The following is a 24,065-nucleotide window of genomic DNA, read 5'->3' as shown; positions in this document are numbered from 1 at the left end:
GTAGGTTTGGAACCTCAGTCAAAGACCATAGAGCAGTGCCCCCAGTCTGAATTTTGGAAATAGGTCTGGGAACACATTCCTTGATTAACAAAAACGCTACGAGAAATTGCTGCTTGGATTGCTCCTGTTTTTCACCTATTTCAGTTTCACAGTCTGGTTTTTTAAAAGTCTTCCCTTTTTTTTTTTTTTTTTTTTGGTAAGTTGTGCATAGGGAACTTGGGGTGAAAACCAGAAGCATTCTGTAGCAGAGCTTTTTTGCCAAAGTAGGAATGTTTTTAAAGCCTAAAAAGTCTGGGGTCTGTGTTGTGAAAGGTATCAGATAATGCTGCCACCCGTGGCCTGCAACCCATCGAGGCGCCGGTTGGAGCTCTGGCTGCTCTACTGCTGATCCAGCTTCCTCCTAGTGGCCTGGGAAAAGCAGTGGAAGGTGGCTTCCAAGTGTTTAGGCCCCTGCCACCCACATGGGAGACCTGAATAAAGCTCCTGGCTTCAGCCTGGCCCAGCCCTGGCCCGCTGCTGCCATCTGGGGAGTGACCCAGTCGATGGGAGATATTTCTGTTCCCTTCCCTCCGTCCTCTCTTCCAAAATAAATACATCTTAAGGAAAAAAAAAATGCCTAGTAACTCTTTGGCCATTCTTTTTTTTTTTTTTTTTTTTTTTTTTTTTTGGGACAGGCAGAGTGGACAGTGAGAGAGAGAGAGAGAGGTCTTCCTTTTGCCGTTGGTTCACCCTCCAATGGCCGCCGCGGCCGGCGCACCGTGCTGATCCGATGGCAGGAGCCAGGAGCCAGGTGCTTTTCCTGGTCTCCCATGGGGTGCAGGGCCCAAGCACCTGGGCCATCCTCCACTGCACTCCCTGGCCACAGCAGAGAGCTGGCCTGGAAGAGGGGCAACCGGGACTAGAACCCGGTGTGCCAGCGCCGCTAGGCGGAGAATTAGCCTAGTGAACTGCGGCACTGGCCCTCTTTGGCCATTCTTTAAAGTTGGGTGTTAGTATGCCGCTAGCAAGATTGTACACTCTGCTCAACACCTTCACCAGTGTGGCTGCTCATTCTTCGGTCTTTTTGTCCTTTTTCTTCTAAAGACAGAGGAGAGCCTGCTCCTCAAACTCCAGAGCTTTAAAGTCTGCCAAAGCGTGAGCATTAAGCCTGTGTCCCACGTTAGAGTGCATGGGTTCCACTCCTGGTTCGAGCTCCTGATTCCATTTTTGTTTTAAAAGATTTTACTTATTTGAAAGGCAGAGCTAGGCAGAAAGATCTCCCACCCACTGGTTCACTCTCCAAATGGCTGGAGCTGGGCTAATCCAAAGCCAGGAGCTTCTTCAGGGACTCCCGCGTGGATGCAGGGGCCCAAGCACTTGGGCCATCTTTCACTGCTTTCCCAGGCCACAGCGGAGAGCTGAGCAGAAATGGAGCAGCCAGGACTTGAACCGGCACCGCAGATGGCAGCTTTAGCTGCTACGTCATAGCGCCAGCCCCCGATTCAGCTTCTTGCTGAATTGATCCTGGGAGGCATTAGATGATGGCTCAAGTAGTTGGTCCCTGACACCCACATGAGAGACCTGGATTGAGTTCTCCACTCCTGTCAGGTTTTCCCAGCCCCATTTGGCAAAGGAACCAGTGGATGGGAGCTGCAGCTCTCAATGTAAAACAAACGAGGTCTTTATTGACTGTACGTTACCTATACAACCTGAACTTTCCTGCAGCGTCCCCCATAGCAGAGACCTCTAACGTTGGGGAGGCCAGGTGATCGCCCCGCCCCCAAAGATCGCGGTCAGATTTGACACTTCCGCTAAGTTCACAAGGCTCCTGGTTGGTCCAGTTTGCTCAGGGCTTTTCTTTGACTTCCCTGAACTTTTCAGAACCTGGTTGTTATTTGAAGAGTGCTTTCAGGATAAAGTCGGTGGCATTAATACACATGGGTTTATAAGGATAAAGCGTACAGTACTTTCCCTGAGACGAACCTCTGTCTAGGCCAACATTTGGCGTGATTCAGACAAGAGCTTGCTAACGCATTTTGAAGTCCAAGATGGAAAAGATGGAGAAGGATCTCAACAGAGTTCATCCAGCTCTCTCTAATGGAAGGAAGGCGCTATTAATCACTTGGTACAGGGGGAGTTTGTAGTTTAAACCAAGGGGCCCGGCGCTGTGGCTTAGCGGGTAAAGCCGCCGCCTGCAGTGCCAGCATCCCATTGGGTCACCAGTTCCAGCTCTCTGCTGTGGCCTGGGAAAGCAATGGAAGATGGCCCGAGTCCTTGGGCCCCTGCACCTGCATGGGAGCCCCGGAGGAAGCTCCTGGCTCTGAGCCCCCCTACCCGTTGGGGCCACTTGGGGAGTGAACCGGAGAATGGAAGGCCTCTCTCACTCTGCCTGCCTCTCGAATAAATAAATTAAAAAAAAAAAAAATGCCCCATGAAGGATTTCTCTCTCACTTTGACACCCACCCCCACCCAAAGACCTCATTCCTGAATACGCTGCGGCAGAAGCCACATCAACAGCTCCATTCACTGGTTCTCAGAACCTCACGAGGTGGGCACGAGTCACAAATCTGGGTTAAGCCGCTCACAGGCCGGGGACGGCGAGGGACCGCGGCGCTGGGAGACGGACTCGCGGTCGGCCCGCCCCAGCCACTGTCCCGCGCCGCGTGCCCATCTCTGCCCTCCGCCTGACACCGCACACCTCTACGACTACTCAGTTTTCCAGAGGGGTTCCTTAGGCGCTGAGCGGAGCCAACGCCGGGAGGGTCCCGCGGCTACGGTGGCGTCCACTCTCGGCCAACCAAACCTCCGCCGCCGGCAGCGACAGTTGAACCGCTTCCGCGAGCCCTGGGCGGGGCGCCGCACAATCCCTGGGCGCCCATTGGTTATTCCGTTTCCCCGCCCCCTCTGCCCGGCGCGGCCCCTCTCTCCTTTGACCTCGATTTCAAGTCATGCGCTGAGCTGTGGTTGGTGGGGCTTTCCTGAAACCTGCGCTCGATTCACCCAATGAGGAGCGAGCGTCGCGGGTGCTGTCGGGAAAGGCGGCCGGCCTATATAAGCGACCTGCGGGGCGTTCCCTCGCGCTGTGTTCACTGTGCGGGTTTCCAGCGGAGGTTGAGGTTGGAGAGGCGGCTCGGGTTCGCTGAGACGACTCTTGACGGACGATGGCGGAGGGAGATAATCGCAGCACCAATCTGCTGGTGAGTCCCGGAGGCCTGCCCGCAGGAACCGAGCTGGGCCGGCCGGTGGGCTCGGCGGGGACGGTCGTCGCGGCCTCGCTCCTGTCCCCGCCACGGGCCCGTCCCTCCTCGGCCCAGCCCGGGAGACCCCCGTCCCTTCGGGGTTCGTGGGCGGCTCCCGGTGGGCGGTGCGCGGCGGGGCGAGGAGGGCGCGTGATTAGTCACTGCGAGTGGGGGTTGAGGAGTGCGGGACGGGGGCTGCGAGGGGCCGCGCGGTGGCTTTCGGGCCTCGCCGCGGTCCTGTCCGCCTTGGATCTCACCCTGGGCGAGCGCTCGTCCTCCTCCGTCTAAGACTTGAGCGGGGATGGAGGGTCCCAGGGCCACGGCCGAGGATTTCTGTTGGAGCTGGCGCAGCTTACAAGGACAGGGAGGCTGCGAGCTCCCCATGGGGAACCGGGCCTGGGCCTGGAGTTGGGAAGGCCGGGGGCTGGGAGCTCACAGGACGGCTGGAGAGGATCCGGGGGAGCTGCAGCGAGGCCCTGCCTTGGGTGGACGTATTGGATTCGGATTTAACTGCACCGGTCCAGGCAGGACCCGAGAGAGCGTTCCAAGGTCCCAGATGTTGGCGAACTCAGAAGGGCGGCTTGCATTGGGCGTGGTTTTTTGCTTTGCGCTGCTGCTTTCTAAGAGAATCGGTGCAAGCACAGCGAGGCTGTCCAAGTCCTGTTGCAATAGCCGAGTCTCACCTGGAGCCTGGGGTCCCCAGCAGAGCAGCCCGACTGCAGGGACAGCAAGGCCTTTGACTTCCCGGGGCCGACGCTGTCAACTCCTTTGCGTCTCAGTTTCCTTATCAGCGAAACGGGGATGGCAACAACCCCTTCTTTCTAGGGCGATTGAGAGGATCAGGCGAAGTTTAAGGTTCTTGGCACATGTGATCTCTGATTTAACTAGTCGTAAGCGTGAGCGATAAAGCCAGGACACCTAGTTCTAAGGGGAAGTACTCACAGGGACGTTGGGGTTTCCTGTTCCAGTGTTTTCTCCTTTACCAAGATGAGCTTCAGGGAGTTTGTGGCCTGAGCTCGTCTTCAAGGCCCACTTTGGGATGTCAGGGCTGCAGGAACACTGGAAGTCTACCCCGAGCGACAGGAAGCGCTGTAGAATGGCACTTGTAATTTGGAAAGCTGTTTTCCTTAATTTTGCAATGGAGCCCACTATCTCAGTGCTCCCGTTACACAGAGCCGTTTTAGAAGGTGAGTGCGGCTCAGGGGAAGGCTTTCCTAATGGATTGAGAGTAGGATTGAGATGGATGAAGTGAGTGAGCTGCGGGCCAGTTCCCACCACCTGAAATGAACAAACCTGGAGTGGTCTAATCTGATTAGCACTCTGGGTGCTGCCACTGATTGCCTGTCCACGCCTGGGAAGGTTTGGAGCCCACTTGCTTTCACTGTGAAATGAGTCGCATCCCTACATTGCCAGCTCTGTAAGGGTTGAGCTCCATCATGTATGTGAGGAGTCGCCCCGTGCTTGGATTCACTACAGGGTGGGCTCTGCCCAGGAGAAGATGGCCCGAGTCCTTGGGGCCCTGCACCCGCGTAGGAGATGGGGAGGGAGCTCCTAGGCTTTGGATCAGTGCAACTCCAGCAGTTGCAGCCATCTGGAGGGTGACCCAGGGGATGGAAGACCTCTCTCTTTCTCTCTGTCTCTACCTCTCTCTGTAACTCTTTCAAATAAAATCTTAAAAAAAAAAAAAAAAACAAGGAGAGGCTTCCCCTAGCCCCCTGGTTGATTCCCATCTTTGGTACAAAATTGCAGAGTTCCTCAGAAAGGAAACTGTTGAAGATTGGAATGAGGAGGTGTTTCACCTATTGATTGGCCTTGGGAAGATGTAACTGTTAGAACCACGGAGATGCTGAGTGATGAAATGGCCGCTTTCCCTTCTGCCCCGTGTAGGCTGCAGAGACGGCGAGTCTGGAGGAGCAGCTGCAGGGCTGGGGAGAGGTGATGCTTCTGGCCGACAAAGTGCTGCGGTGGGAGAGAGCCTGGTTCCCGCCTGCCCTCCTGGCTGTGGTCTCCCTGGTGTTTCTGTAAGTGAGCCGGGGGACTCCATGGGCTGCGTGCGCTTGGTAGCGCTGAAGGCTCTGTTCAGGGCAGCACCTTAATGAAGCCTTTTGTAGCCTGTAATCCATCAAGAATGCCTTTTCTTACAAGCCGTGCTGGGTTTCCACAGTTGGTAGTACTTATGTAAGCTTGGTAACTTGACGCAGTTGAATAACTCGGTGACTCTCAAGCCTTTTGGCTCAAAACCATTACCATCTTACCATTACAATCTTAAAAAGTACTGGGGGTTTCCGAAAGCCTTTGTAGGTTGGTATTTATATCAGCCACTGCGGCTGTGACGTCATCATGCTATGAAGCCTCTGGAAACCACTGGTGAGGAAATTAGTGCCAAATAACGTCTCTGAGAACCACGGCACTGAGTGAATTGTGAAATTAAGCATCTGCAGCCAGGCATAATACTGGCTGTTTTCTAAGCTTCTTTAATTTTTTTTAACAGGATTATCTACTATCTGGACCCATCTGTTCTGTCCGGTGTTTCCTGCTTTGTTATGTTTTTGTGCTTGGCTGACTACCTTGTTCCCATTCTAGCACCCAGGATTTTTGGCTCCAATAAATGGTAAGTGACACAGTGATTTGCCGGTTTAATTTCAGAGGCCTTCCTGAACCTGGTGGCCGTGGCTACTGTGCTGTGATTAAGTGCAGAGCCTTGTCGAATCATTCAGGCGTTTTCACCTTCACCCGTGTGGTTTAAACTTACATTTACTGCCACGGGCTTTCTGAAGGTACAGTTTCAGTGAGGACTAACAAACATCTCAGTGAGCTTTCCCTAACAGGTGCACATTTCCATTTCTGTTGATATTTGAGGTGATCAGCTATTTCACAAACTATTCTTGAATAAATAGGAAAAGGTAACTGGTCGACTGTAGTCCACAGTCATGTAGTGACCAGGAGCAGTCTGCTGGGTGAGACACTTGTCTCGGTGCTGTGAAATGTTTGGACCTTTAAGTTTCAAATATCAAAAAGAAGCTTCCTCCACTAAATTGCCTTTGTCATTATGAGAAACCAATATATACTATGTTAAAAAATGCCCAAAGCATTTAAGAAAGAACTTAAACTAGTGTATTTGCTGTTGGTTATGGGCCCTCCCCACAGTTATCTTTATTTTTTTTAAGTTTTTATTTATTTATTTGAGAGGTATAGTTACAGAGAGAGGAAGACACAGAGAGAAAAGTCTTCCATCCGTTGATTCACTCCCCAAATGGCCACAATGGCCAGAGCTGGGCTCATCCAAAGCCTGGAGCCAGGAGCTTCTTCTGGGTTTCCCATGTGGATGCAGGGGCCCGAACACTTGGATCGTCTTCTGCTTTCTGAGGCCATCAGCAGGGAAAGTGGCGCAGCCTGGACTCAACTTGTTGGTCATGTGGGATGCCAGTGCCGCAGGTGGAGGCTTAGCCCGTTACGCCACAGCATGGCCCTCCCCCACAGTTATCTTTAAGCTTGCTTTCTATATTTGCTTAGACTAACTTGATAATATTAGAAATAATCACTTATTGAGAGTTTTTCAATACTGTATGTTAGGCCAAAATCAAGAGACTTGCTGATTTGATTGCTTTTTATGAAAGTTGTATGAAGCTGGCAGGTCAAGTGTTGACTTGATGCACACTTCTGCTGCTTGGCCATTTTTACTGAAATGAGAGGTTATGGGGAAGAATTTAGAACACTAAGAAGTAGACAAAAAAATAAATCCTAAAAAGTGAGAAAAGTTGTTGTAGAAGGCTGAGGATGCGGCTGGTGCTGTGGTGCAGTGGGTTAATGCCCTGGCCTGAAGCGCCAGCATCCCATATGGGCGCCGGTTCAAGACCCGGCTGCTCCACTTTCCATCCAGCTCTCTGCTGTGGCCTGGAAAAGCAGTGGAGGATGGCCCAAGTGCTTGGGCCCCTGCACCCACAGGGAGACCTGGAGGAAGCTCCTGGCTCCTGGCTTCAGATTGGAGCAGCTCCGGCTGTTGTGGCCATCTGGGGAGTGGACCATAGGATAGAGGACCTCTCTCTCTGCATAACTCTGACTTCCAAATAAATGAATAAATCTTTAAAAAAAAAAAAAAAAACACGCTGAATAAAAAAATAGAGGGCTGAGGTTTTGAGATGTTGAGGCAGCGTCGGGTGTGTGCCCCGTGCTTCAGGAGGTTGGACGTGAGTGAGCTGTTTGGCTGCATTTATGCCATTCTTCGGTTTTGAGTGCCTGAGATGGAGTTAGGAGACTAAGGGTCATACTAAAAGTATTTTAACTTCCCTCTGGATTGTTGAATTTCTCACCTTTGATCCCAACAATGAGTCAAACTAGATGTTGGAGTAGATTCCACACCCACACTGCTACACCACCTCCACCACCCCCACCCCCACCCCCACCCGGCCCGGGAATCCCCCAGCTGCTCTTTTTGCCTGATTAGTAGTCGTCTTGTTCTTGAGCATCTTAGCTGCTGGGCAAACTCCCCGCCACCGGCACCACCACCACCACCACCACCACCCCACCCCACCCCACCCCCCAGCAAATGAATCTTTAAGTTCAAATTCACGTGTTTGAGAAAAGTTAAATTATAGAATAATTAAGGACATTAGCTTTTTTTTTTTTCTGTTTCCCAGATGGTAGCAAAGCATGCAATAATTCTATAGAAATCAGAGTTTTAAGTGTGTACCTTATGAACCTTTTGTTTGGTGATTGAATACTTGCTGGGCAGGCAGGCAGGGAGCTCCCATCGCTGGTTCACTCCCCAGATACCCACAGGACTGCCGCTCTGTGAAGTGAGGAGCTCAGAGCTGCGCCCAGGTCTCCCACCCGGGTAGCAAAGACTCCACCGCTTGAGCCATTCCTGCGGCCTCCCGAGGCCTGCACTGGTGGGAAGCTGGAATTGAGAGCAGAGTTGCAGCTGAACCCCGACACGCGTGTGGACTGTAAGCAGCTTCGCCGCGAGGCTGAATGTCCCCACCTGCATTCTGAACCTTTAAGGAAAAGCCTCACATATTTGGGGAGCAAGTTAAATTATAGGTGATTAAACACCCTTGCTTAAAGAGGTTTCTTCACATCAAAATGGAGCCTTTGAGTTATTTTTCACTTGGCAGTAATGAATAATGCTATTTTTTAGATAAGTTTGTGACCATGCAGTGTTAACACGTACAAGAGATTCAGCCACTGACCTTGACTTCTTTAGCCAGGTGACATTTTAATCTGCAAATTTGTAATTCTTAGAAAAAAGCTTTTGGAAATAAATGTTGTTAGTTTCATGGTGATCTGTATGTAACTCAGTTATTGATAGAGCAAATTTTATTTTTCTATAGAGAAGAAAGGGCACTGTGTTGCATAGACACTATCTAGCCTTGACCGAGGTAACAAAAGGTCTAATTGTTTACCAGAAGATTCAGGGCTCGGCAGAAATCCTGCTGCTTGCTCACCAGTGTTCCAGGGGAGGACCAGAGGAGAGAAGGGAACGCGTCCATCCAGATGTACAAAGACAAATGTTTTTATCAGAGCCAGAAAAATGCTACAAATACAAAGCGCTCCTTGGGCCTTTTGAATTAGTTCTGTGGTTTTGTTTACTGATTACATTTTCCTGTACTGGGAATAAACGTGTGAAGACTTGGGATTTGAGCTGCTTATTGCTGCTTTGGTGTGAGATGTATGAATCTCAGCTGGGGGTCCTGTGCTTTAATTGCTGGTGGTTAATTAGCTCACTGAAGAACTGTTGGTCTGTTAGTCTACACTGCAGGATTCATTGGGAAGTGAAAATAGGAATAGAGAAATCAAGTTTATGTTTTTGCATGGCCGATAGAATTCAGTCTTTTGTTACTGTCGTTAACCAAGTGTGGCTTCCCAGCTACAGGTTACCATTATTTCAGTTTGGTGCACACACTTCCTTCTTTCTTTATGTGAAGATTTATGCTGTAAAAGGTGTTACTGCTGCAATAACTGGACCGAATAAGATAGAGGTGAACCACTGTTTTTTATTTTGACTTTCTTTAGAAAATAGCTATTTAAATTTAAGGCCATGATGTGTTCCTGACCACTGTGGAGATTTGCTTGTATCAAAGGGGGATTTTTTTTTCTAGGACCACTGAACAACAACAGAGATTCCATGAAATCTGCAGCAGTGCAGTGAAAACCCGGCGCAGAGCTGTGGGATGGTGGAAGCGCCTCTTTACCCTCAAAGAAGAAAAGCCTAAAATGGTACTTCCATTCACTTATGTAAGAAAAGCAAAATCTGAAGCGTGAGGCAATTCTGACTTCATCATAGTCTGACAGCTTTTTTTAAGTAGCTTGATATTTATAATTATCCATTGATTTAACTTGTAAGTGTATTCTTGAATATTTATCTGAATTAGATTGTGAATCATTAACGTTGCAAGTTATATTTTGCATTTAACTTTTATTTTGGTACAGCAAAAATTTTTTCTTTTTTGTTCCCTGGAATAAGAGACATATACTGGCCGGCGCCACGGCTCACTAGGCTAATCCTCCGACTTGTGGCGCCGGCACACCGGGTTCTAGTCCCGGTCAGGGCGCCGGATTCTGTCCCGGTTGCCCCTCTTCCAGGCCAGCTCTCTGCTGTGGCCCGGGAGTGCAGTGGAGGATGGCCCAAGTACTTCAGGATAAGTACCTGGCTCCTGGCATCAGATCAGCGCGGTGTGCTGGCCGCGGTGGCCATTGGAGGGTGAACCAACGGCAAAAGGAAGACGTTTCTCTCTGTCTCTCTCTCTCACTGTCCACTCTGCCTGTCAAAAAAAAAAAAAAAAAAAGACATATACTTAGAAAGCATCTGTCTCTAATTTCTCCCAGCTTCACCTGAAGTTACTGTATGAAGTTATTGACAAAGGAATATAGTTTTTGTTATATTTAATGTATGTGTAGAATCACAGGAGAAAATATATCTGAATCCTGTGAATTAGGTCTAAAGGAATTTTCTATGGATTTTTTGAAATATATAGATTTCTTTAACAGATATTTTTAAAAAGTGGTAAAAAGTAAGTTAATTCCCACCCTTTGAAACAAGCCATTTTTTAGATTGAGAAATAAAGCTGTAGCTGTTACGGCGTACAGGGTGATGTTTTGATGTGGAATAGTGAAACAGACTCCATGCAGGAGCTGATGAACTCTGTTGCTCTCTCTGTCAGTACTTCATGACCGTGATCATCTCTCTTGCGGCGGTTGCTTGGGTGGGCCAGCAAGTCCATAACCTGCTCCTCACCTACCTGATAGGTAAGTCTCTGAGGAGGAGCCCCACGCACAGCCTCAGCACTACAGTCTGCCTGTAAGTTAGCAAAGGACGAGCGGAGGGGGAGGCAGTGATGAGAAACGTAAGCGAGACCCAGGTCTTTGTGATGGTCATAGAATAACCAAAGTAGAAAGTAGTGTGCACGAGGTAGAAGTGAGCAGTGGTTTTCATCCGAGGTTGGGGAGGGTTTGATGGCAGAAGTTTTGGAGATAAATCTCAGTGAAAGTAATAGACTTCACATTGCTTCCTCCCATTTGAATATCCATAATTTGGGAAGCTGACTTCTTTAAAATGTAATAACCTTAAGGAAGCTAATGGCTGACTCCTTAATTTTGTTTGTTTTAAGTGACTTTCTTACTGCTGCTTCCTGGACTGAACCAACATGGAATCATTTCGAAGTACATTGGAATGGCCAAAAGGGAGATAAACAAGCTCCTCAAACAAAAGGAAAAGAAAAATGAGTAGTGCCCCTGCTCACTCGGTGTGGTTGCGGAGTATGCGTTGTCCCCGGACACCGTTTCTCCTTTGCTATCCGATACTAAAATGTTAGAGACGTCGACCTTTGCTCTCCCTCACTCTGCCCTTGGTTAATGAAAATTCAGACTTGCCGACTCAGGCTCTGTGCATGGTGCCTGCTTGTCCTGTGTAGCTGGGTGCATTCTCATCAGTTGGCCTTACACGGACACCTCTTTAGTGAGTATGATTTGCTTTGATTTTTCTCAACCAGCATTAATTCGTAGACAACATTACATTTAGGCAGCTTCCTCTAAAATAACATAGTGATGAACTTTGCCCTTTAGTACAGTTCACAGCGACTTGGGAAACTGCTGGAAGTGACCTTTGCTTTAGCTAACACAGGATAGTGGTCTGTGGCTGCAGGAAGCCACCTGCCACAGGACCGTCCGACTTCGTGACTGTAGAGACCAAGTTCACCACTTCTGATGATGAGACCAATTAAGAACCATTCCTCATTCCGTTTCTTTACAGTGGGAGAAGAATCCCCAGGGAATAACATGCAACAATTCCAGGTTTCTCCCATGTACAAAACTTAGAAATTTAGAAGAAACACTGGCACTTCCTCCCAGACGGGGAATATGACAGGCCTAGCCGTCTTGGCCCCCTGCACTTAGACCGGGGCTAGCAGATCTTTAAAGGCAGACTGCCAAAGGACGAGATTCAGGATGGTTAGTGTACTTTGGACTTCTGGTCTGCAGCTGACTTCTAAAGTGCACAGCAGGCTAAGACTCATGTCCATGACCCCCTACTCCAAGAGCAGCCCTTGAAGGACAAAAGTCTTTCTGTGTTTAGTCAAGATTCATTGCAGTAGGAAATAATCTTATCTTACTGGTTGCTGAGACCAGAAGGAGTCTAAAGGCAAGGCAAGGCAAGGCAGCACCAGCCCACGTGCCAGTCTCTGTAGGTCTGGCACAGCACTCGGCCTGTGTGTGACTTTTTTTTTTCTGGATAATTCTGTGAAAAATGCAAGGGCTGCTGGTGAGAGCAGGCGTGGAGTGACGATCCTTGAACCCTGGTCTACATAGGTGTTGGAACTCCTTGGAAAGTTTCTTGTAATCATTCTTGGTAGCTAGTTTAGAGTAGTTGATATCTGTGGGAATAAACCTCTAAGGGCCAAAAATGTGAACTATTTGGGAACAATTCTGAAACGATTAACTAGCTGTAATATAGTTTTGTGAATTTATTGCACTGATGCTGTAAACCCTGTCCCCTGTGGTATATCTGTCCCTAAGTAGCTGTTTCCTGCCTTTCAATTTTGCTGTGAACAGTGGCTCCCATTGTAGCACGTGTTTTTTTTAATGTTTCATATAAAAACTACCTGAATTTTGCGTGTTTCCTCCTTGTAAATAAGCCTGTCTTCCTATGCAGATTTTTTTGTGAATACGCGTTCTACCAATTAACTACTTTTGCAGTTTTAATCCTGTATTATTTCTTCTACTTTGTTTTGTGTAAAAGGGGAAAAATAAAAAAGCTGGAATCTCCTTGTGTCCCATTTTCTTTGTAACGTAGCCAGCATAATGTTGACAAGACGTGGCTTTGGGAATCTGGTGAATGAGCTGCCTCGAAGGTGCACTTTAGGAACTGAGACAAAGGTTTGAATTTGTTCAGCAGACATCCAGGCACCACGGTAGATGGCAAAGGACACCCCTGCCTAAGAGGAGGCCAGCGACGACGTGTGAGAGGAACGGGCTGGAAGAACGGGGAGGGGGGCACCTCCATACCCCGGGGCCCACCTGGCCCTCTGCTTGGTCAGTAACTGTGGGTGACTTGTCTGCACTTTGAACACTTGATAATTGGAGCTCAGATTGGGTATTTTAGCTTCTGAGTCTTGCTGTCTGACTTTGTGGGTCCTGAGAAGAAACTTCAATAGCCAATTAAACGCTGAGCCCCTCCAGCCTACAGAGCAAGGATCCTGCTTTGGAGCCTCCTGGGGGTTTGGTGATGTCCACAAGGGAAGTGTCAGCCCGGTCACCGTGGAGCCCCTGTGGTTTCCTCGGGCTTTGCAATGTCTGTCTTTTCCCGGGGCAGCGCAATCACTTCTCAGATCAGGCTCCCGTGGCTGGCTTCCTTCCCAGCCCCAGCCAGCTCCACCGCTCCTCAGCGGGCTGGCTTCATCCCCGGCCCTGGGCCTACCTCCCGCCCAGGTCCTGTGTTCCAGAGAGTTGGGGGCGGGCTATTGCAGCGAGTCGGCGCCTGGAAGTCGGAAAGGCCTTGAGGAGTACTGAAGTGATCTCATACGCGCAGCTCGTCCTTCATAGGTTACCACTTATTTTCACGACTTTGAGAGTGATTGATCTTGTTTGAAAACCTCTCAGCAGGTTCGTTTGCCTAAAAAATCACCAGTGTGGTGCTGGCGTTTGGCGCAGTGAAGATTCTGTCTGAAGCACCTGTGTTGCACAGCTCTAGCTGTTGCAGCCATGTGGGGAGTGAACCAGTGGCAGACCTCGCTGCCTCTGCCACTGCCTCTCTAACTCTGCCTTTCAAACAATAAATAAATCTTTAGAAATTAACAAAAAATTTTTGATTAATTTATTTGAAAGAGTTACAGAGAGGAGGAGAGACAGAGGCTGAGAGATACCTTCCATCTGCTGGGTGACTCCCAAAATGGCCACTGTGGCTGGGGCTGGGCCAGGCTGAAGCCAGGAGCCAGGAGCTTCTTCCGTGTCTCCCACATGGCTGCAGGGAACCAAGGACTTGGGCCATCTACTGCTTCCCCAGGTGCATTAGGGAGTTGGATCAGAAGCAGAGCAGCTAGGACACAAAAGGGCACCTATAAGCTGCCACCATAGACAGTGGCTTAACCTGCTATGCCACAGCACTGGCCCAAAAATAAAAATTTAAAAACCCATTTTTTTTTAAATCAACCTTGTGAGTCAAGTTCCCGGTGCCCTTCCTCATTCCCACGCCACCCTATTTCCCCTTTCCTACACAGTCATCCTGAAATCTCTCCATCCAGTGTTAAAAGAGCAGGACTGTTAGAAGGCCAGACCTCTTCCCTACCCATCCGGCCTAGAGCCAGACCACAAAGGAGCTAGTATCTTCAACAAGTTGGATAACGATTTCTGTTTTGATTTCTTAAGACACGGGTGCTTAGGAGAGGGCAGAAGCAGGGACTCAGGGAAGTTACTGCAAATACCCCAGGCAAGGTAACCGACCCCCAGCGGACACCAGTTCCTCAGAGGCGGGGCCAGAATCCACTTCTTCCAGGCCACAGCCCCATGCTGTTTCCATTCTGTATGCCAGCCAGCACAAACCCTTTGCCACCATTATCTCATCTGGGCTCTGCATTAACCTGGAAGAGGCAGCTGTTATTAGGCCCTGTTTAAGTCCAGGGAGAGTTCAGAGGACAAGAGTAACTCAGATTGGTTCCAAGCGGGTAAAAGCCACCATCTCAGACTCCCAAGTGTGTATTTCAAAACACTTGTGGCTTCCTTCCAAACTGCATCCCAGAATATGGGAGAAAAGTCTGGAGCCCCAACAAGTAACTTCTAGTGTTTAGGGAGAGTCAAAGCCACAGGAAGAGCGGGTAAAGCCACTGTCTTCAGTGCCGGCAGTCCATAAGGGTCCCAGTTCAAGTCCCGGCTTCTCCACTTCTGGTCCAGCTCCCTGCTAAGGGCCCGGGAAAAGCAGCTGAAGACAGCCCAAGGGCTTGGGCCCCTGCACCCACTCGGGAGACCCAGGTGCAGCTCCTGGCTTCAGCCTGGCCCAGCCCTGGTCGTTGCGGCCACTAGGGGAATGAACCAGCGGATGGAAGCTCTCTCTCTGTCTCTCCCTCTCTCTGTAACTCTTTCAAAGTAAGTAAATAAATGTTAAAATGTACACAGATCTCAAAAAACGGGGGCAGGCATTTGGCTCAGCGGCGAGCCCGCTGCCTGGGGCTCTCCCATCACTTATCCCAGTGTGATCTCCAGCGCCAGCCCCGCTTCCTGGGAGGCAGCAGGTGATGCCCAAGCCCCCGGACTCAATGGATGTCCCGGCTCCTGGCTTTGGCCGGCCTCGGCCTTGGTTATGGCAGGCACGTGGGGCGTGAAGCAGCAGGTGGAAGATTCTGCCTTTCAAATGATGACAGCACACATTAAAACAAAAAGGTAGTCGGAAAAGTTCCCATCCTCGTTCTTAGGGCTGACTTCCTGCGGGTCCTTCCAGTTTATAAATCACAAGCATAAAGATTTATTCTCCGTGGTGACCTGTCACTGCACTACAAACCCGCAAATATCCAGTACCGTTATTGGCCCTTGGATTCTTGCACAAGAAGCGCTAAAACGCAGTGGAGCTTCCAATTAACGATCATCTCTGAGCCCTCCCCTTGACTTCACCCGGAAGAGGTCGATTTCATCGACTCTCAACTGCCAACCCCTGAGGAGACTCCGCCCCTTCATTCTCCTCCTCCAACTAGGCAGTGGTTGTTGGGCCTTTAAAAGTCTCGCGATAGCCCGCGCGTTTCCCATAACTCCTTGCTCTCGCTCCTCCCGTCCTCTTTCCGCCATCTTTCCGTGCCGGTGAGTAACTCTCTCCGCGGGCTCCAACACCATCCGCCGGCTATCAGCGCCATCCCGCAGTCTGAGGCTCCGTTTCGGTGTTCTGCGAGAACGCCGGACTCCCGGCGGCCCGGAGCTCCTGGTCTTAAGGGGACCTCGGCAGGCGCGGGGGACAGCCATGCTCAGGCGCTCCACGCTCTGCGCCCGGGGAGCCTGGCTCGTGGGGTGCAGGCCGCAACGCTGGCGGGAGCCGGAGCTTTCGACTGGCCGGGGACCAGCGGTGGCCCTGGCTCGGCCGTCGGCCTTTGGACTTGCCCTTGTTGGCTGAGGCAGCGCCGTGGCTGCGGCCTGCGGGCAGCATCGGAGACGGTGGCCGGGGTGGGGCGTGCAGCTGCCGCTCGGAGGGCCTTGGCTGGGAACTCAGGTCGAGAGTTTGCTGTGGGCGCTTGAGACGGGCAAGAGTGGTGGCTCGCGAATAAGTGTATGTCCCGTGTCCCGCGGTGATACGTTTGCTGCTGTACACGCCTTTGGACGGCGCGGGGCCGTGTTCATTGAGTCGCGTTAAGCCGAAAGCGAGTTCCGGGTAGGAAGCCGAGGCTGAAAGTGCATTGGCAAGTTTTTTTTTTCTTGGGCCCTAATGCATTTTGTCCTGGTTGTGGAAGGCGGTTCGTGGGTGACGGAGGGTCGAGGGTGCGGGTCGTGGTGGGAGGGGTGGTTGGCGTGTGTGTGTTGCTGGCAGTGCCGGTGAAACTCTGTTTCTTGCCCGAACAGCCGCGATGGTGCGCATGAACGTCCTGGCCGATGCTCTCAAGAGCATCAACAATGCCGAGAAGAGAGGCAAGCGCCAGGTTCTCATCAGGCCGTGCTCCAAAGTCATCGTCAGGTTTCTGACTGTGATGATGAAGCATGGTGAGTGTTGGCTGGGCTGGCGTCGGGAGGCTGCCCCCGGGGAGGTCAACGGGCTCGCGGGGAGCTGAGGCAGATGCACTGGGGGCGTCGGAGCCGCTGCGGTGCTTGGGAGCCTGGGAGAGGCCTTCGGGCCTGTGCTCAGAGCTCCGTGCTGGGTTTCCTTGGCGCTGGCTGGCCGAATTCCTTCTAGACCGTAGGGTGGACTGGGGTGTTGGTCCAGCGTTCTGTAGATGACTGTGCTGGTGCGGAGGACACTGGCAGAATGAGGGCCGGGAAGGAGCGGCGGGGTTGAGTTTCTGGCTAACAGCTGTGTTCCACAGGTTACATTGGCGAGTTTGAAATCATTGACGATCACAGAGCTGGGAAGATCGTGGTGAACCTCACCGGCAGGTTAAACAAGGTAAGGGCTGGTGGTTCTGCACATCGGAGCCCTTAGGGTTCTTTCGTGTGCTCTTAGGGGCTGTGCTTGTTCTTGGGAGTACCGTGTAGTATGTGACAGGCTTGCGTTTCTTGGTTACTTAAAACAGTGTGAGAACAGGTTACTGCCATCCATTGTGTTCAGCTTCCCTGTCTTCCCCTGCGTGCTTCCTCTCCGCGGGAGGCATTGGGAGTCGTTTTTAAAGAATCATATTATGTGAGTGAATGAGGTTCTCTAAATCCGAGTACTTAATTTTCTGCGTTGGCTGAGTAGCTCTGTGCTGTCTTCCGGTCTGGTTTGTCGTCAGCGTAAGCTGGTGGGAGAGTTTGGCCGTCTGGCTCGGGGTTACGAGCTGCGTGTGTGAGGGGCAGGAGTGTGGAAGCCAGGGACGCTGGCAGAGCGGTGACTGTGCTGTGTGCCCAGGCTTGCGGGTGTCAGAGTTGCTGGGATTTTGAGATCGCCTAGGAGAAAGGAAGTTGGTAGCAGGGGCTGGAGTGATAGGCTCTACTTCCTGGCCCAACAGTTTGTTTTACAGAGTTGCTTTCTTAGTGAGCTTCATGTGTGGTTAGAGAGGATTAAGTGAAAACTATTGTGTCTGAAGCCAGCTTGAAAGAAGGCAAGGATAGTTTGCCTCTGTCATTTTGCTGTAGTTGTAACCATTAGACCCCAACCTCAACGTGGGGCTTGGGAAAACCATCCTTTCTCAGTCTAACCCATAGTGCGGGTATTTTTTTTTTTTTTTTTTTTTAAGATTTATTTGAAAGAGTTACTCAGAGAGGTCTTCCCTCCACTGGTTCACTCCCCAGTTGGCCGCAGCAGCCAGAGCTGCACCTCTCTGAAGCCAGGAGCCAGAAGCTTCTTCATGCCTCCCAAACGGGTGCAGGGGCCCAAGGACTTGGGCCATCGTCCACTGGCATCCCATATGGGATGCCAACGCTTCAGGCCAGGGTGTTAACCCGCTGGGCCACAGCGCCCCCCCCCCCCCCCCAGTGCATTTTTGAAGTGTGAGGGGTGTGTGTCATTTTGGGATTTCTCCTGGTTTTGGAAATCTGCAAACTCGAGTTTGAGTTGTGTGAAGATTTTCTGGCTTGTTAGTGATGGAGAGCTGGTGCCAGTACTTTGCAGAGTATCCTGCAGGAGATGCTGTGGCTGGGCAGGAACACTGGACTTGGGATGAGTTTCTCTGAACCTCACTTGAGTCCTCTCTAAGGGAGTACCTGTGTCCACCCCACACGAGGGGTGGATCTGCTCCTTCCCTGCTGTGGGAATGCGGTGAGGGCAGTGTTGAGGGGCAGAGGTGCTTTTCAGTCCCGGCCTGACCACCTCGAGATTCCTCTCGGTGAGGCTGGTGCTGCGGAGAGTGGGCAGAGCTGCATGGCTCAGTCCCAGCTGCTCCACTTCCGATCCAGTTCCCAAGCGCTTGGTCCCCTGCACTCGCATGGGAGAGAGACCCGGAGGAAGCGCTTGGCTGTGGATTGTCCCAGCTCTGACTGTTGCGGGTATTTGAGGAGTGGAACCAGAGGATGGAAGAGGAAGATCTCTCTGTGTCTCTGCCTCTCTCTCTTATTCCACCTTTCAAATAAAATAAATAAATCTTGAAGAAAGTTTCTTCCAGGTAAGGAGAGGGTGTGCTGGAGTACCGGCCGAGTGCTGCCAGTGGAGGCGTGCTGAAGGACTTTCTGCTTGGAGGGAGAACTGCTTTCCCTCTGCCTATCCCTGTGTGCCTGCCTTCAGTGTGGGGTTGTAATGGAAACAGCAGAACCTGAGCGGGCTTCCCACGTGGCTCTGACAGGCCGGTTTTCAGGTTCTCTGGACTCCACACACAGCCTGAGGCAGGAACAGAACCACTTGAACTCTTGAGTAGGGTTAACCTCTGCAGTCCCTCCTCTGTTTACAGTGGAGCGTGCTGTGATCCTCTGAATGATTGTCTTGTGGCACGCACAGCTGTGGGCTGCTGACTTAGCCCTTTGGGGTTTTCGCTGTGAGGCTGCCAGGCCTCTGTTGTCCCATGGACATGGGGCGTACAGTGGGAGCCTTGCTGCAGTGAGAGCTTTCAGTGTAGTAGGGATTTGTGAGATGGCGTTTGGACATGGATTTTGCTGTAGCATCTGCATACACATAATCTTACGATTTGGGTACAGTGCTCTTGGAGGGCTGACACTTGGGAGGGTGGTTGTTGCTAGGTCCGGATTGGTTTGGAAAAAGTAGCCTGGTATCGTGGGGCACCATCCCTCAGAAAAGTATGAAGTGGTTTTGAGTTCAGAGCCTTTGGAGCTTGTCCTAGTATATTCTAGTATTTTGCTGTTTTGCTAAAGGATTTGAGACTCTACAAGTTCATTTTGGCCTTATTCTGATCTTTGAGACAGGGGCTGTTGACCTGACACTGCCATGTATTGCCCTGCCTCCCACCTCTTCCTTGACTTTGTCTACTTTTTTTTTTTTTTTTTAAGATTTATTTTATTTATCTGAAACATAGTTACAGAGGGAGAGAGAGGTCTCTGTCCACTGGTTCACTTCCCAGATGACCCCAGTGGCCAGAGCTGAGTTGATCCGAAGTCAGGAGCCATGGGCTTCTTCCAGGTTTCCCATGTGAATGTGCAGGGGCCCAAGGACTTGGGCCAACTTCCAGTGCTTTCCCAGGCCGTAGCAGAGAGCTGGGTCAGAAGTAAAGCAGCCAGGACTCGAACTGGTGTTCATGGGATACTGGCACTGTACCACAGTGCTGGCCCCTATGTCTACTCTCTTTCCTTGTGAGGTGGTTAGCCTTGTCGGCAGCCGTGACCTTTTTTTTTTTTTTTTTTCTTTAAGATTGATTTATTTTATTTGAAATGCAGAATTACAGAGTGGCTGAGGCAGAGAGAGAGTCTTCCCATCTGCTGGCTTGCTCCCCAAATGGCCGGAGCCTTGCCACTCTGAAGCCAGGAGCTTCTTCTGGGGTCTCCCACGTGAGTGCAGGGGCTCAGGGACTTAGGCCATCTTCTACTGCTTTCCCAGGCCATAGCAGAGAGCTGGATCTGAAGTGGAGCATCCAGGACTTGAACTGGTGTTCATATGGGATGCCTGCACTGCAGGCAATGGCTTTACCTGCTATGCCACAGTGCCGGCCCCTTTAAATATTGGGTTTATTCGGTTATAACATTTATGCCAACTTGTGTTACTTGGTTTTTCTGTGATTGGTGAAGTGTGAATGAAATCATTATTCTTTTCCTATCATTGTACAGTGCGGAGTGATCAGCCCCAGATTTGACGTGCAGTTGAAAGATCTAGAAAAATGGCAGAATAATCTGCTTCCATCCCGCCAGTTTGGGTGAGTTGGTTTTGTCTGTCTTGTTCATGGCATATGATTCATATTGCATGTGCTCACGTAACCCTAGACTGATGGCCAGAATCATTTCTGAGCTCCAGATCTCTAGGAAACTTGGTTTAAAAAGACTTCATCGTTGTTCAGCCCTGGGCAGTCATAGCCATCTTCTATGTTATCTTAATCCTTTTAGTACACCTGTGGGGTGGCCAGATGCTGCCCACAGCAGGTCTCTGATAGCTTGCCTGTCATGACACAGTCACAGAAACGCATATTAGACTCGCGCTTATGTTAATGCTTTAAACTCCATATCACATTTTGATGTTAAAGGAGTTCTTGGGTTTTCAGTTAAGCTTGTTTCCCAGTGTTAGCAGAGTGGAGGTCAGGGCTGTGTTTGTGTGGCTAGGTCCCTGGCTTTGGATCCTGGAGCTGTGCTTGTGAACTGCCAGTCCATGGAGGCACCAGTAGTCCCGGAGTGCCTTACAGAGTGGGTGCCTGTAACCGCTGATGTGAGGTGTACTACACCAAAAATCACCTCTGTTTGGAACATAAACTCACCAGCATTTTTTTTCCACCCCATAGTTTCATTGTACTGACAACCTCAGCTGGCATCATGGACCATGAAGAAGCACGACGAAAACACACAGGAGGGAAGATCCTGGGATTCTTTTTCTAGGGATGTAACACAGGCTTACAAATAAAAGCTCGATGGACTCTGGTGCTTCTACTTGGTCGTTTTGAACCATTAGTGCAGCGTAGCAGGAGTGTCTAGTGGTGTGCAGCCACCGTGACCGTTGGTGAATGCCCTTGGCCAGCGTGAACAAGACAGGCCTGTGAGTGCCCTGCTGCCCTGCTGGTCTGGGGGAGAGGAGTCTCCTGGGTCTGGGTGGTGCAGCGCCTCTTCCTAGAGTCTTGGTTACTCATAAAGGGTGTGCCTTTCCTACAGTAACAGTCCTGACTAGCTGGTTAAAGGTGCCTACTGTGTGCAGCGCTCCGCAGAAAACAGCAGGCAGCTGAGCCCCGAGCTCACCAAGACTCACAGACAGTGAACTTGTCCAATTATCCTTTACCAAACATTTTTGGAGACTGCTTTTACTCTGAGTGTATCACCAGGTGGGTGGATGTAGCCAGTGTTACTGACTAGATTTTCTTGAACCAAGGGGAGGGTTTCTTCGCACTTGAACTGTTGGAGGATTGCGGGTGTGAAGGTGGAAGCTGCTGGGCCCCTTGCCTGGGAAGAGTGGGAATGGCGGAGGGGGGCCAAGTAAATGAGACTGGGCCTGGTTTTTAGGTCGGAACACCAGTGTGTCAGAAATGTTAAAATTTCAACATGTGATTGACCAAGAGGGGTTTTATTATTTGTAGAAGGCAAACCCTGTATGTTTTAACACAGCACACTTTAATTGGGACTAGCTATGTGGGAACAGCATGGGCTAGAGTTTGGTTGAGTAGATCTGGCTAAGGAGACATCAGCTGTATTTGCATGTGGGTGGCACAAACAGGGCAGCTCACAGCCTACTCTGGGCCAAAGCAGGTGGGTCTGGACTTCGGGCTGGTAGGTGCTGAGAACTAGCTGATCTTGATTAGGGTTGAATTTTCAGAAGGGTGAGTTTGACTTTTCCATCTGTATTCTCTTGGTAACTGGGTCTAGTTGACCACAGTATTTAAACAACAGTGGGGCCCTTTTCACGTGGTGGACACTTTGTGTCTTGTAATAGTGTTGGTGTTAACCCTGCTGGCTGGGTGCAAAGCAAAAGAAGAGTAAAATTTGGGGTAGAGAAGTAACTTTGCTAGGTTGAGAATGGATAAAGGTTTAGAAACTCGGGTATTTAGATGCAAAATTATTTCTGATGTATTTGTGCTAATACCTTTGTTTCTACAATTAACTACTCCCTAAAGACCTTTATGAGTGTTAAATGGTTTGGTGTGGTTAATGAATTGTTATGTGTCAGCTCCAGCTTTGTGGCACCTGTAAACTGCCAACTGCAATACCCACTGTCATTTCCTTTTTTTTTTTTTTTTTTTTTTTTTTGACAGGCAGAGTGGACAGAGAGAAAGGTCTTCCTTTGCCGTTGGTTCACCCTCCAATGGCTGCCGTGGCTGGCGCACCGTGCCAATTCAAAAGCAGGAGCCAGGTACTTCTCCTGGTCTTCCATGGGGTGCAGGGCCCAAGCACTTGGGCCATCCTCCACTGCACTCCCTGGCCACAGCAGAGAGCTGGCCTGGAAGAGGGGCAACTGGGACTAGAATCCAGTGTGCCGGCTCCGCAGGCGGAGGATTAGCCTATTGAGCCGTGGTGCTGGCCCCACTGCCATTTCTAATCCAGCTCCCTGCTAGTGTGCCTGGGGAACAGGGGAAGATGGCTAAGTACTTAGTTCCTTGCAGCTGTGTGGAAAATCCAGATGGAATTTTGGACTCCTGACTTCAGCCTGGCCCAACCTTGGCTGTTGGTCTTTTGTGGGGAGTGAACCCGTGAAGGGAAGATCTAACTCTTGCCTTTCAAATAAATCTTCTTAAAAAACTTTGTGAGGGATAGAGGCTTGCGGAGCTGTCCTGAGTACCTTGGTATGGACAGTTTGTGTCTCAGAGTCAGCTTCCCTTGCTAGTGGGAGGCACTGAGATGTCAGCCCAGGCCTTGTGAATCTTCCCAGGGTGCGGCTCTCGTGCTAGGAACAGTTGGGGAGTTGCTAGCAGGTACTTCATCAGAAACCCCTGTTTTTGGAAGGCTGTCCTTTTTATGGATATCACAATGTTCAGTCTATTTGCAGAGACCATTTAAAGAAAATGGAGGTGAAATCATAGAGGATTTAGTGAGGATGTGGAGAGAGTCTGGTTCCTCTAGAAGGTGCTCGCTCAAGTGGGGCCCGTTGTGGGAGTGGCTGGCGGGGAGCATGGTGCAGTGTCTCCATCTGGGGCATGGCTTTCACTTAACTAAAAGGGCTACCTTGTGTAGAACCAGAACAGCCAGGAGTTCCGAAGGCTGGCCCTGGAGGCAGTAACAGCCCCAGTCGTTAGATGAGGATGAGTTAAGTGTTGACTCAGGGCTTCACGTTCCGAAGGCTTTTTGAGGGGTCAGAATTGAGGTGTGCTCTTCCCATGTAAATAGCCTCCATTTCCTAATCTTAATTTAAGGGGAACTCAGTAAAACCCACCTCAGAGCTGTGGGAGGGAAAATGAGGTGATGCGAATGGCACTGAGTCACACTTGTTCCTGTGTAGTTGTGTTGGGCTCAGAGGTGAAGTAGGATCCAAGATGGTGGGGCATGCCTGCTTGTTTTGTCTGGTAGGGTCTGGCCTCCAGCCTGGTGCACAGAGGCACAAGATTAAAAAATCCATGCTGATGGAGTTACTCAGCAGCCTCTTTCTGACTCCCAACACTGCAAGAGGATGTGAGTGGCTCCATGGAGCATTGCTGTTTTGTGGGATGCAGTGCAGGTCTCGTTGGCAGGGAGCAAGATGGTCTTGACCAGTTTCTGAAGCCTTGTGAACAGAGGTGCTTGTGACCTGGAGCTCGGTGGCCGTGATTAGCCCCCAGGGTTTCACCATCTGGAGACAGTTGAGGTTCTTGTTGGCCGAATGAGACCAGTTGTGCTTTCCCTTGTGGGGTGATCCCAGCCCCTCACTACCGGCTGCTGTTAACAGGGATCTTGGGACTGGGGTCGGGGGAGGGTTGACCACCGATCTTGAGGTGGACCAGGGTACTTTGAGGTCCTCAAGAACTAAAAGGGACCCAGTGCCCAAGTCCTGTGTCTCATCCACAGACAGGTGTCAGGTGTTGTCCCCTTTCTGAACATAGCAAGCAAAAGGACATCCAGAGAGCCTTTGATCTGCACCTGAAAGTTTGCCAGGCAAGAGATCAAAGGCAGCACCCAGGCCTGCTGCAGCAATGCGTGCCAGGTGTCTTTCAGGCTGTTCTGCCTCATCCCTGGGGGAGGACTGCCAAGCAGGGGTGTGTACTTCCTGTC

At 50.6% G+C, this 24,065-nt stretch overlaps 2 protein-coding genes across 2 annotated transcripts; both read left to right on the top strand.

Moving 5' to 3' along the window:
* Positions 1-2,986: 2,986 nt before the first annotated feature.
* Positions 2,987-12,476, top strand: ARL6IP1 (ARL6 interacting reticulophagy regulator 1). The gene is made up of 6 exons (XM_008257785.4): positions 2,987-3,176; positions 5,106-5,239; positions 5,710-5,829; positions 9,317-9,434; positions 10,379-10,463; positions 10,826-12,476. The coding sequence occupies exons 1-6, from the start codon at positions 3,141-3,143 to the stop codon at positions 10,942-10,944; spliced, it is 612 nt and encodes a 203-aa protein (XP_008256007.1). The 5' UTR covers positions 2,987-3,140; the 3' UTR covers positions 10,945-12,476.
* A 2,889-nt stretch (positions 12,477-15,365) lies between these two features.
* Positions 15,366-20,826, top strand: RPS15A (ribosomal protein S15a). Its single transcript, XM_008257787.4, has 5 exons — positions 15,366-15,494; positions 16,245-16,382; positions 16,703-16,782; positions 20,022-20,107; positions 20,684-20,826. The coding sequence occupies exons 2-5, from the start codon at positions 16,250-16,252 to the stop codon at positions 20,775-20,777; spliced, it is 393 nt and encodes a 130-aa protein (XP_008256009.1). The 5' UTR covers positions 15,366-15,494; positions 16,245-16,249; the 3' UTR covers positions 20,778-20,826.
* The last annotated feature ends 3,239 nt before the right edge of the window (positions 20,827-24,065 follow it).

Source organism: Oryctolagus cuniculus, chromosome 19 (assembly GCF_964237555.1).
Source record: "Oryctolagus cuniculus chromosome 19, mOryCun1.1, whole genome shotgun sequence".
NCBI classification, from domain to species: Eukaryota; Metazoa; Chordata; class Mammalia; order Lagomorpha; family Leporidae; genus Oryctolagus; species Oryctolagus cuniculus.
Note: the sequence above shows the minus strand (reverse complement) of the source record. Positions and strands in the feature narration are given on the sequence as shown.